General features: G+C 54.4%; 1 protein-coding gene across 9 annotated transcripts in view; it reads right to left on the minus strand.

The window, feature by feature from the left end:
* TTYH2 (tweety family member 2) overlaps nt 4,944–13,259 on the minus strand; it is a 43,143-nt gene continuing 34,827 nt past the window's right edge. For all 9 annotated transcript variants that reach the window (XM_013980791.2, XM_021066683.1, XM_021066684.1 and 6 more), the window contains 4 exons: nt 12,432–12,574; nt 11,574–11,759; nt 11,010–11,088; nt 4,944–6,822 (listed from right to left, as the gene is read on the minus strand). In XM_013980791.2, the coding sequence (XP_013836245.2) occupies nt 6,742–6,822; nt 11,010–11,088; nt 11,574–11,759; nt 12,432–12,574 (489 nt within the window). In that variant the 3' untranslated portion in view covers nt 4,944–6,741. The remainder of the gene's footprint in view (nt 6,823–11,009; nt 11,089–11,573; nt 11,760–12,431; nt 12,575–13,259) is intronic.

The following is a 13,259-nucleotide window of genomic DNA, read 5'->3' on the forward strand; positions in this document are numbered from 1 at the left end:
GTACTTAGGATAACTGGGAGGACCAGCTGAGCTGACCTGGCACAGTGCCCAGGCTCCAGCCGACCACAGAGCTGGCGCCTGAAGGAAGGCAGCTCTGTGCAGCCTAGGGCAGGAACTAGCCAGAGTTCAGGGATGGGTGCTGGAGATTTGGACTGGGGTGGACTATGAATCATCCAGGAATTGGGATTTGAGGTTGGAACTGAGCCTCGAAAAATAGTTATAAGTTGCAGGAGAGAGAGGCTGGGAGAGGATTCCAGATGCTGAGCTAAGGGCGCAATGTGAACAAGGAATGGTGGTTGTCATGGGAGAAAGGCATCTTGCGGGACAGGAGTCCCTGCAGGGGGACAATGAGAGAGGAATTTGCAAAGGTCAGCTGGGGCCAGTTTGTGGGGGCTCTGGGAGGCAGTCTAAAGCATCTGGCCAGCTTCCAGGGGCGGGGGTTGGAGCCGTGAAAGTACAGGGAGAAAGCAAACATTTCCTCCCTCAGGCTCCCCAACTTCTCCATAAATGAGTTTTCACCACTGCTGGGCAGAGATGGCACTTTGCTCAGCCACACTAACCAAAAGCAAGCCCAGAAGTGACTACTGCCACCAACTACCCCCTCTGCTCCCACCACCAGTTCCTCTGGGCCAAGGACTCCCTTGGGTGGATGCTGAGGGGATTGATTGGGGCTGGGTGCAGGATTGTCTGAAAGCCTCGCGGAACCCGCTCTTTGTGGTCACAGGTGGAATCAGACCCAGAAACAGATCAGCTCCGCCTTGGAGTGCTGGCTGGTTTTGACTGCAATTATAGGCGCCCCTCCGCCAGTCCCACCCTGCTTTGGGAAGCTGAGGCCCTCTGCACACCCGTTATACCCTGGGTGGGGCTGTGGGTACAAAAGGGGGAAATGGGAAAAGTTGAAAGGCAAACCGAAGCCTCCCTTCTCATATTATTACAGTGATTTATTACAGGCTCCCCTCCCCCCATCGCTCAGAAAGCCTGCACACTGCCAAGGGCCAAAGGGTGGCTCTGTTCACCGGCAACACAGGCAGCACCCATGGGCAGGCCCGCCTCAGCTACCCTGGGACGCCAGCAATAGCTCCTATAATTAGAAGCATGCACATGGGTCCAGTCGAAAATACTGCAGTGCCGCTCAGATCTCTGCTCAGTCGCCGCAGGATTGGCAACGGAAAATCTTTGCTGAGTGCTGCCGCTGGTCCTGGATGTCCCCAAGACAAGTCCACAATCCATTGCACTGCTGTTTTAATTTTAATTTTCCATTTAACCAAAACTGTGGTCAAGGACTCATAATGTAAAGCCTATCACCTTAACTAAAGTGTATGGTTCATACATATTGCTATGCATGCATCACCACCATCCATCTCCAGAGGCTCTTCTCGTCTTGCAAATCTGAAACTCTATACCCATTGAACGGGCATGCCCATTCGCCCTCCCCTAGCTCCTGGAGCGCACAGTCCTACATTCTGTCTCTTTGACTACTCTAAGTACCTTGCAGAAGTGGAATCACACAGTATTTGTTTGGTTGTTTCAAACAGTGAAATACCAGCTTGTTTCACCGAGCATCATGTCTTCAAGGTTCATCGATGTTGTGGCCGGTGTCAGGATTGTCTTCCTTTTTGAGACTGAATAGTGTTCCATTGTATGGCTAGAGTACACTTGGTTTATCCATTCATCCACTGATGGACACTAAGGTTGATTCCTCTTTTTATTATTGTGACTAATGCTGTTAAGAACAGGGGGTACTGATACTGAGATGATGCTTTCTTCAATTCACCTCTTTTGGGAAGTGGAATTGCTGGGTGATATGATCATTCTGTTTACTTAATATAACTCATTTGTAATTTTTTGAAGAGCCTCCATGCTATTATTTGCAGCAGCATTTCACGCTCTGTTAGCTGCTCCATAGGGAGACGTGTGAATGACAGCCTCAAACACATGCCTGTTCCTGGCATGGGCTCCATCTACGCAGGGGCCTGATGGCATTCACTTCTCTCGATCATTATTATTATTTTTTTGGCCACACCCTGGCATGCAGAAGTTCCAAGGCCAGGGACCGAACATGCACCACAGCAGCAATCAGAGCCACAGCAGGGACAATGCCAGATCCTTAACCCACTGTGCCACCAGGGAACTCCATGGAGTTCATGACTTTCTAATAGTAGGTTCTTGGGGCTAGAGTCAGGACTGAGAAGAGAGGACAGGCATGCTGAGCTGACGAGCAGGCAGGTGGAAGACGGTCATGGTGATGGGAGGCCCACCCACTCCATCACAGGCTGAGACAGGAGAGGGGGGTGACACATGCGGTGATGGACACCACCCTTGAGTCTGTGCGTCCCACGTGGCCCCTTCCTATTTCATGCAAGGCCTGCCTGCAGTTCAGGTCCCATGGAAGACCCAGGATGAAAGCTTCCAAGGCAAATCTCATTTGGGTGTTGAGATGCATTCTCTTTTATTTTTTTTAATGTTTTCTTTTTTGGCCACAGAGTTCTCATGGCATATAGAGTTCTCGAGATCAGATTTGAGCCACAGTTGCCACCTATACCACAGCAATATTGGATCCTTAACCCACTGTGCTAGGCTGGGGATCGAACCTGTGTCCCAGCTCTCCAGAGACACCACTGATCCTGTTATACAGCATTAACTCTGAGATGTGTTTACCTTTTTTTTTTTTGCTTTTTAGGGCTGCACCTATGGCATATGGAAGTTCCCAGGCCAGGGGGCGAGTCAGAGCTACAACTGCCAGCCTACACTATAGCCACAGCAACACAGGATCCAAGCTACATCTGTGACCTACACCACAGCTCATGGCAATGCTGGATCCTTAACCCACTGAGTGAGGTCAGGGATCAAGTCCGAAACCTCACCAATTCTAGTCAGATTCGTATCCTCTGCACCACAACGGGAACGCCTACTTTTTTTTTTAATGGCCACACCCACAGCATATGGAAATTCCCAGGTTAGTGGTTGAATCAGAGCTGTAGCTGCCGGCCTACACCACTGCCACAGCAATGCCAGATCTGAGCCCCATCTGCAGCTTTTGGCAAAGCCAGATCCTTAACTTACTGAGTGAGGCCATGGATGGAATCTGCATCTTCATGGATATGAGTCAGATTGTTAATCTGCTGAGCCACAGGCGGGAACTCTGCATTTACTTTTTTTTTTTTTCTTTTTTTGTCTATTCTAGGGCCACGCCCATGGCATATGGAGGTTCCCAGGCTAGGGGTCTAACTGGAGCTGTAACCACCGGCCTACGCCAGAGTCACAGCAACACAGGATCCGAGCCGTGTCTGTGACCTACACCACAGCTCACGGCAACGCTGGATCCTTAACCCACTGAGCAAGGCCAGGGATCGAACCCACAACCTCACGGGGCCTAGTTGGATTCGCTAACCACTGAGATACGACGGGAACGCCTGCATTTACTTTTAAAATCAGTTAAGTTATAGAAAAGAAGCTTCTCCACTGCTCCAAGCCTTATCCCCGCTGGTCCTTATCTAGTTTAGTGTATCCTGAGATGAGGGAGGAAGGAGGCTGTTCTGTGAGTGGAGAGGGGAGAACATTTCCAATCAAGAGACGCCTTGTGATGGATGCGCCGGTCTGAGCCTGCATGGCCTGCCGCCAGAGCCCTTTGCATCTCTCAAGTGCTCTCAGAGGATGCGTAGGCCGTCCACTTCAGGAAGCTCCTTAAAAACACTCTTGACTCCAGGAGCACAGCTGCTGCACGGAAGAGTCGACAGTAGCTCAGGACCACGCGGGGTCCCTCCCAGGCTGGCTGCAAACAAAAAGCCTGAAGGGTGCCCCAAGGGGCATCCTGTGGAGGTGAGGAGTTTAGGAAGGGAATGCAGCAAGGACCCTCTGCACAGCTGGGGAGGTAGCCCGTCACGTGACCTCTGCCCCAAACCCACGTCATTGCCCAGAGATGTCCAGCCTGGCCTGTGAGTTACACACTCCTAGCTCTGACACTTGCTTCTACTAAGTCCCTAGTCTCTGCCCCTCTGTTCTTTTCTTTTTGCTTTTTAGGGCTGCACCTGCGGCATAGGGAGGTTCCCAGGCTAGGGGTCCAGTCGGAGCTGTAGCTGCCAGCTTATGCCACAGCCACAGCCACGCCAGATCCGAGCGGCGTCTGCGACCTCCACCGCAGCTCACAGCCACACTGGATCCTTAACCCACTGAGCGAGGCCAGGGATCAAACCTGCCACCTCATCGTTCCTAGTCGGATTCGTTTCCACTGCGCCACGAAGGGAACTCCTCTGTTCTTTTATTTACAAAATGAATGACCCATCAGGGTCATCAGGACGTTTAACAGTTAAACGGTGCATTGGGACAGTACCTCGGAGATACTCAATAAACATCACTCATTATCAGCAACCTTAAAAGCAATAATCCTTAAGTAAGGATACAAATGAACTTATTTACAAAACAGATTCAGAAAAGACTTCGAAAACAAACTTATGGTTCCCAAAGTGGGAAGGGAGCGGGGAGGGATGGACTGGGAGTCTGGGATTGGCATGTGCACATCGCTGGGTACGGAACGATGTGTATATAGCACGGGCAACTCTCAGTATTCTGTGAGAACCTGTATGAGAAAGGAATCTGCAAAAGAATGGGTATGAGTATAACCGAATCACGCTGGTGCATAGCCGAAATTAATGCAGCATTGTAAATCAACTAAATTCACTAAAACTGGGCGGGGCGGGGGGGGAAGCAACTTTTAGACTTTTAGGGGGAACTCTGGCGACTCAGGCAGAGAGGCCTGTCCTTCTCTGGAAAGAGCAGTCAGGCCATGAGAGAGGCCCTGCGACATGCATTCAATAGCTTCGTCTTTCAATCCTCCACCCCGAAAGCTGCTCTGAAGCCCTCCCCACGGCCCCCCCCCCCCCAGCTGGAAGGGACCATTAGGTACCCTCGTCACTCCCAGAGCTGAGGAAGTTGGAGACTGTGCATTTTAGTACAAGTGGTTTATTTCTCCCCCAGGTGAGCGCACACCTGTATCAGGCGGAGGTGTGCCCACGCCCCTCCTTCAGGGACCACCCAAGGGAGTCTAGTTTAGTGTACATGCATTAAAAACAACTCTAGTCGTCAACAGCGAAGGTTAAGAAGCCACACCTCGATGTCATCTGCACGAGACACGGCCTCACGAAGGTGGGTTCACGGTACGTGTATGTACAGGTGAATGGGGGACAGTCCTGGTGGCCCCCTGGCCCCGCTGTCCTGGAGGCTTGGCTGGGGGCTGAGGACCACTTGGCTGTCAGTGTTTTGATGGGAAGGCAGCTCCTCCAAACTAGAAATGGAGCCCCTGTCCAAGGCCAGGCTCCCCCGCATCCCTGCTTTGGCGTGCCAGGCCGTGGGGGCTCCCAGCTCATGCGCTCTTTGTTGGCAGGAGGTTGGAAAAGCACCAAAGACCCAAACCCTGGATCCTCAGCAGAAAGGATGGTGGGTCATTAGTTTCTCCTGGTCCACAAGCTCCTTCTCACCCAGCAGGTGCAGCTCAGGGGCTGGGGACAATGGGGTGGGGACAGGATGGTGGGAGAGGCAGGGAGGACACATCAGGTCACAGTCACCCCTTTTTGCTAAAACCTTTTGTGACAAACTTGCCTGAAGACAAAAGGGAGAGAGAGCTGACCTCTGCATACAGATTCCTGGATCAGACTCTGTTTACGCTCAGTTTTCCCTCTTAGAGACTTTATTCTTTTAAAATGCCTCCCACCGAGTGGGATGAACCCACATCATCCCCATCAATCGGCTGCTTGGGACAGGATGTCTCGCTGATCTTTATTTTGTTTAAAAATCCCCCTTCGATCGGTAAAGAACTGGCCACTGTCAGCAAAATCCGCAAAGTAATGGGAGACAAATGGGGTGGAACAGAAGAACCCACATCTGTTGTAAAAACTGGAGGTGCTGTGAGTTTCAATTCTTTGGATAATTAAAATCTTTAAAACACTGGCAAAAAAAAAAAAAAAAAAAAAGAGTTAACATCGCTTTCAAAGTGTCTGTGAATACCTGAGACCGTCCCTATCCACGGTGAGCCAACTCCTAGCAGCGCTTCAGGAGTGGAGGTGAGGCCACAGAAGGCTACAGAAAGATGGGCCCACTACCTGGAAGTCCACCAGGCACGAGACTGTGGTCCCCCAGCTCAGAGCCACCAGTCTCCTGTGCAGAGCCCTCCAGGGCCTTCCCTGGGTGGCCCAGGAGACTGCTTTGGACAGAGGCTGGTCTCATCAGGAAAGTCACCCTCTTTAAAAGCATCTCCTGATAAGCCTTTACCTGCAGGGAAATGCCACCCATCCATGTAGCCAGGAGAGTGGGGATTCAGAGTGGTCACCTGAGCTTCTGGCTGTGCCAGCAGGAGGCACAGTCTTGGCAATGGGATCCTCGAGCCTGATCTGGTCCCTTCTCACTGCCACTCCCCACATGGGACATATGGGTGAACTGAACCAGGCTCCCAGGTCAGGGAGGGCCAAGCACCGGGGGCAGGGGCGGGGGGGCATTTCTGGTGTGAACAGGAGGCCAAGTCCAAGTCCAAAGTCCAAGTCATGGGTCTTCTGAATGCCTGGGAATCAGCCAACCCCGGGCCGATTCTCCCTGAATCTCAGCTGCTCTTGTGCGCCAGCAGAAGCCTTGTAATCCTGCAGGCGTGCAGCCTCCAGGTGGCTTTGGTTTCTATTAAAGAAACGCAGCTTTTTAACATGTGCATGAGTTAAAAACCAGAACGGATCAAGGAGGCAGGAACTCCTGGAAGTGTTAGGCTGGAAACTCGCTCCCATAGTGTCTCAGCTGTCCATCTGCCACCGACAGGTAGGTGGCCCTCATGCTGGGAGAGTACTGTGGGACAGAGGGGAGGGGACAGTCAGAACAGGGTATCACCACGCCACCTGTTAACCCAGACACTGTACTAGCAAAAATGCTGAGAATTTCTGCAGGAGCGTGAGCTGGGCCAGCCATGGAGTTTCAAAGACAAAGCATCGCAAGGAACGAAGGATACTAGAGTGGCCCGGGGAGGCTTCCTGTCTGCCGATGCTTCCTGCCCTGGGGCCGTCAGGACATCTGGTTCCCAGCCTTCAACTCAAGATGTACACATCTACCAGCCCCCCTAATGCACTTCGGAGCCCACCTAATGAGCAGGCTGTGGGCACAGGCCTACTGACTCAGCGCCAGGTTCAAATCCAGCTGTGTGCCATACTTGTCCATGACCTTGGCTGAGCTTCTCCAATCTCCCCAAGCCTCAGTTTCCCTACCTGCACAATGGAACTCTGAGCACTCAGCTTTTACGCTGAAAGGACGGAGTAATGTAAAGCAGGACAGACCCCTAACACAGTGGCTCTCAAACCCGCTGTGCATTAGAGACACGGGGGGTGTGTGTGTTGGGGGAGGAGAGTCTAAAAGCATCCTGATACCCAGGTCTCACTCGCCTGTCTTTTTTTTTAGGGCTGCACCTGCGGCATATGGAAGTTCCCAGGTCAGGGGTCGAATCAGATCTGCAGCTGCTGGCCTACACCACAACCACAGCAACTCAGGATCCAAGCTGCGTCTGCAACCTACACCACAACTCATGCCAACACCAGATCCTTAACCCACTAAGCGAGGCCAGGGATCGAATCCACGTCCTCCTGGATGCTAGCTGGGTTTGTTACTGCTGAGCCACAACGGGAACGCCTCTCCAGGTGCTTCTGATGCAGGCTCAAGGGGAGACCTTCCTCCTAGAAGCAGTATTTCCTGGACCCGCTTGAGGACGACGATCACCCGGGCTGCGTCTGGAGTGCCTGGATGGGTATTCTGAAACAACTGCCCAGCTCATTTTGGTCTATCAGGTCTAGGAGATGGTGCCTGGCAGGACAGGAGTGAGTCCTAGAAACCAGAGCTAAGGGGAGACATGTTTCTAGCCAAGGGGACTGGTTTTATGTTCTGATTACCTTGCCATGACCCGCCAGAGTGAAGGCTCAAGTCTGTCCCAGAGATGGAGCTGGCGGGGAGGGATTTAGCCATACGTCAAACACGCCTGATGCATGATATTTAGAGCAGGTGCAAGCGGGGGAGAGTGGGGAGAGGCCAGCTGTGTGCTCTACATTAGGGCGCACATCTGCACCCTCCACGCTGTGGCTTCCTTGGTCAGCAGCCTGAGATGTCTCCTCATGCCCCTGGCATGGTAGGAGGGTGGGGGGCGGGGGTCTTCCTGGGGGCAGGGGGACGTCAACTCTGCCAAAGCAATTCGAGTTTCTGGGCAGGTCTCAATTATGGAGGGCGGGGGAGGTTTATTCTGTCCTTGAACCTTGCAAATAAGGTCAGTTCTTGATCATCCCTGCTAACGGCAGCAGGGAGAGCGGCCCGAATCTTTCCAAACAGAAGATAATCCGGAATGCATTTTTATTTGGCATCCCTGTCCCTCGAGCCATTCATTTTTTTCACAGTGGTGGCTCTCCCCTAATTATGTTGTACTGAGATTAATATTAAAATCAAGCTGCACTCCTGGAGCCACAGCAGCTGGAACAAGGAACCCAAAAGGCTTCTCTGTTAGAGAGAAGCCAGCTTGGGGTTTAAAAGGTGAAAAGTCTGGAAGCAGGCTGGGACCAGCCGCTCTCCCGGCTTGAGGCCCCTGGGCCTGGCTCCAGTGCTCTTTGCCAAAGGACAGCAGAGAGGTTTCCTGGGCAAAAACAGCAAGGGAGAGATGGCAGGTGGGTCCGGGTACCACACTGCAGATGTATGGGGCCGTTTATCCTGCGGGTGGGGGCTGAGCCGTGCTCATTAGCGCCCCGGCTTCCACCCACTAGATGCCAGTAGCAACTATCCCTAGTTCTGACAACCAAAGATGCCTCCAGGAGTTCCCATTGTGGCTCAGTGGTAACAAATCTGACTAGTATCCATGAGGACGCGGGTTCGATCCCTGGCCTTACTCAGTGGATTAAGGATCCGGCATGGTGTAGGTCACAGACGCAGACCAGAGGTTCCCAGGGGGAGCAAACTCGCCCCTGCATGAGACCCAGAGCTCCAAGGTAAGGCTCACATGTCACCTCCTCAGACCCCAAAGGAATAGTTCCCTTCCTCTCAGTCCCAAAGCATCGCATGGCACTTAATACAACAGTTTTCTCTAGTTTCCCCCCCTGCAGACTGTCCATTTCCTGAAGCCAGGCTCTGGATCCCCACCTCTCATTCCTGGGGCCACCACTATCATTTTCACCAAGAACACTTGCTGGAAGCCCTGAGCGCACGTGAACTTCCCAGTTCTCAGGGCCCAGATCTATGTCCTGGGTCCCACATCTTGGCATCTCCAGGGCTCCTAGTTCACCAACTGGAGGCTCCTTTCAAACTACCAGGGTCGGGCAGCAGAAACCCCTCGATCCGCCCAGTCAAGGCAGGAGCCCCGCTTCCCACAGACACTTAGCTCAGGAACTCTTGTGTCCAAAAAGTTCTGGCTGTAGCATAATGGGAACTGTGGTGTCTCTGTAGCACCAGGATGCAGGTTCGATCCCTGGCCCCCCACAGTGGGTTAAAGGACCCTGTGATGCTATAGCTGCAGTGTAGGTTACAACTGTAGCTCAGATCTGATCCCTGGCCCAGGATTCCAAATGCTGTAGGGCGTCCAAAAAAAAAACCCACCTCTTCTGCCCACCCTTGTGGCAGACTTCTGATCCCGTCTTGGATCCCACCCCCTTTTTCTTATACTCACCACGCCTTTGCAGAGGAGGTGGGGTGGGAGGACAGGAGGAAGGGGTGAAATACTAAGCGGCTCACTCTTGGAGCCCTTACTGTGTCTACACAAATACGTTTTCATAAGGCCCAATTCCCCCAGTGCTCAGACCTCCCTCGAGGTGCGGTTACACCCCCGTTCTACAGACGGGAAAACTGAGGCACAGAGTCGTGAAGTACTTGTCCAAGGTCACAGAGCTCATAAGCCAGGAGCTGGCATTTGCCCTGGGCACTTGGCACTAGACTCTACATTTCTGAACCTTAACTGTCTCTCTTTGAAGCGGTCTTTCGACCCTCATACTTCTGCAGGGGGCAGCCCACCCACCCCTCACACCGCAGGCTCTCACCCTGATGCTGCATCTAGGTCCCCTGACTGCAGCGGGAGGGGAGCCCGTGTGGGTGCAGCCCTGGGGACGCAGGAGCTGGGTGGGGTTAGGACGGGGCGGGTCTGCTCATTAGCCTTCTCTCACCTGCCTCCACAGGGCCCCCCACCCTCCAGCCCAGGGTGTCAAGGCAAACAAATCTACAAAGAAAAGACTTCCCTGGTGCAAAGAAGGGAGAGAAATGCTTCTTAGAACAGTATGTTCCTTAGAAAACTTACAAATGACTTCTCTGCCCCTTGGAGATGTATATAAACCTTTTGAAAGGCCAGTGAAAGCTCTAGGCGGTTTTTTTTCTTTTTTTCAGGGCTGCACCTGCAGCATATGGAAGGTACCAGGCCAGGGGTCGAATCGGAGCTACAGTTGCCAACACACGCCACAGCCACAGCAACGAAGGATCTGAGCCATGTCTGTGACCTACACCACAGCTCATGGCAATGTGGGATCCTTAACCCACTGAACGAGGCCAGGGATCGAACCCATGACCTTGATGGGTTCGTTACCACTGAGCCACAATGGGAATGCCTCTGGGCAGTTTTAAATCCAAATATTTTCGTCTGGGAACCTCTGAAAGGGTAGCATCAAAGAAAACTGTCCCATTTCGGTGGCACTTAGCCACCTTGATGGCCGCCCCCCATTACCAGTGTGACAAATGGCGCTGCTGAGTTTTTTCTTGAGGATGGGTATCCTTTACCACGAGAACAGGTACGCAGTGCGGTGTATCTGCCTGGCTGTGTAGTCTCCTTAGCTGATGGCCAGCCATGTGCGGGGCAGTCTGGCTTAAGGTTTACTCAGTAACAAAACTTGTTTTCATTCTTTCCCACCTCTACTGGGGGCAGGGGGAGGGTTCACTGGGTCCACAGGAGAGGTTTTTCTCTTTAATTATGCCCCCCCCCGCCCCCCAAAGGGCAGTGCCTTTGCCTCAGGAGCCCAGGGTACCCAGGTTACCGTGGGCGGAGGGGAGCCTCTTCCGATAAGCGGCACGTTCTCGTAGCGTGGATTCCCACCAAAGAGCACGGCTTGGTTCCTGCGGGGCCAAGAGGGAGGGCAGGGTGGGTGTGGGGGGGCTCAGATTTCTACAGGAGGGTCCCCAGGGTGTGCAGATGAGAGTGGGGGATGGAAACCCACGGAAGAGAGCAGGGAGGGAGTGTGGGCAGTGAGCTGGGGCGGGGGCACTCCCGGGGGCCCAAGGGAGAGGCAGCAGATGGGGTGATGGGGCCAGCAGCTGTGCAGCTGGGAGAAATGCAGCTTCTCAGGCCTTCGATCTGCCCCATGGATCTTCCTCCAGCCCTAGATGTTCCCGGGGGGGGGGGGGTGTCCTGCCAGGCGTCCCGCCACTGCGGCCAGGGGACCCCGCTAGGCTTGGATTTCTTCCTCCCCGCCTGGCTCTCTGGACCAGTCATGCTGCCTGCAGATCCAGCTCCTCAGGACTAGGGAGGGAAAGCGAGGCCGCCCCAGCCTGATGTGTCGGGGAGGGGTTGGGGGGGTGCCACCTGGGGAGCCATGCCGTACATGTACTCCGAGACGGGGGCGTTGGAGATGGTCTGGGCCGGGGGCTGCAGGCTGGTCTGGCTGCCCAGGCCGCTGCTGTAGCTGCAGAAGCTGCGCAGCTGCCCCCGGGAGGGGTTGTGGGCAGCGATGCGCCGGGCCTGGGGGTTGAAGGGGTCGTCGTCGTCAATGTCGTCGTAGTCTCTGTCCCTAGAATGACACGGAGGATGGGGCTGGCCGTGAGGGGTGGGGTGGGGGTGCTCTAGGCAGTGGGGTGGTCCTGGCTCACTTCCCAATCGTTGCCCCCAGGACTCTCCCTCTGGCTACAGGTGTCTCCTCGAGGTTCCTTGAAAACATGGTCCGCAGCCCTGCCTGTCACAGCTCACTCTGCTGCACTCCCAACCGCACGACCACCTCCTCCACGCAGCTCGCCAGGCCGATCACATGCAGGCTCCCCACCCTGCCTCCCTGTCTGGTCTAGTCAAGGCACCAGCGTCTGTCTCCTCAATGAGACTCTAGGTGCCCTGGTAACAGAGCTACCATCTACCCTTCTGGTATACTGAGGGCACCCCTCCCAGTCCCAAAAGCTCTCCTCATCATCTCATGCCAGAAAGAGAGGACAGCAAAGGATGCCAGGCTGCAGCATGACTCCATCACCATCCTTGGCCCTGCTCCTGCCCTGACTCTCTCCAACCTCTTTTTCGGGGCCAAGGTCTGTCTGGACTGTCAGGGCTGCTTCTGCAGAAATCCAGCCAGCCTGTTGGGGCTGATGGCCCAGGCCCCCCGCCGCCCTTCTCCATCCCAGATTATCAGCTCTTGGCTCAGAGCCTCCTGCCCGCTCCTCCAGGAACTCCCCCCCCCACCTGCACCCCAGCAGCCCACCTGGTGGCAAAGTGCTTCCAGGCCCGCGGTGCTATGCAGATCATGGTGGAGAAGGCCAGGGCGGCCAGGAGGGAGAAGAGGCCGAGGAAGAGCAGGCCCTCGAGGCCATCATAGCAGATGCCAGCGAGGGCGTCCAGGTAGTCCTGGCAGAAGAAGAGGGAACGTGCCCTTGGGGTGGGGGGGCTGTCTTTGGAAGCACCCCCCCCCACTCCCAGCCTGGACCTGGGCTCTCGTCCCCTCCCCCATCCCAAGCACCTTGTCGAGTCACTAAGGGTCCATGTAGGGGACCCCAATGCCATGGGGCTTCGTGGGTTCACTCTACGAGAACGTGGTGGACACCTACTGTGTGGGCTCTGAATAGGACAGATGAGCTTGCCGGGTGGGGCCGACAGGCGACAGGGGGCATTTCATCTGGGACCAGGATGGCAAGGAGTGGCGAGAGCCTTGAGCAGCTGAGGCAGAGGGGACAAACTCGGCGTGTTCAGGACAGAGAGGCGGCCAGAGGAGGCGGGTGAGATGGGCAGGCTGGGCCTCGAAGGGCAGGCAAGGAGTCTGAATTCAACCCAAGGTGACAGGAAGATACGGGAGGGTTTGGGGATGAAAGGGATGGGAGGCAATTCATCTTTATGTTTGTGTTTAATTATTTGAAAGGTTTAACAGCCCTGCCAATAAGTCTTTTTTTTTTTTTTGCCATTTCTAGGGCCGCTCCCGTGGCATATGGAGATTCCCAGGCTAGGGGTCCAGTTGGAGCCACAACCACCGGCCTACGCCAGAGCCACAGCAATGTGGGATCTGAGCCGCATCTGCGACCTGCATCACAGCTCACGG

Source organism: Sus scrofa, chromosome 12, assembly GCF_000003025.6.
Source record: "Sus scrofa isolate TJ Tabasco breed Duroc chromosome 12, Sscrofa11.1, whole genome shotgun sequence".
Taxonomy (NCBI): domain Eukaryota; kingdom Metazoa; phylum Chordata; class Mammalia; order Artiodactyla; family Suidae; genus Sus; species Sus scrofa.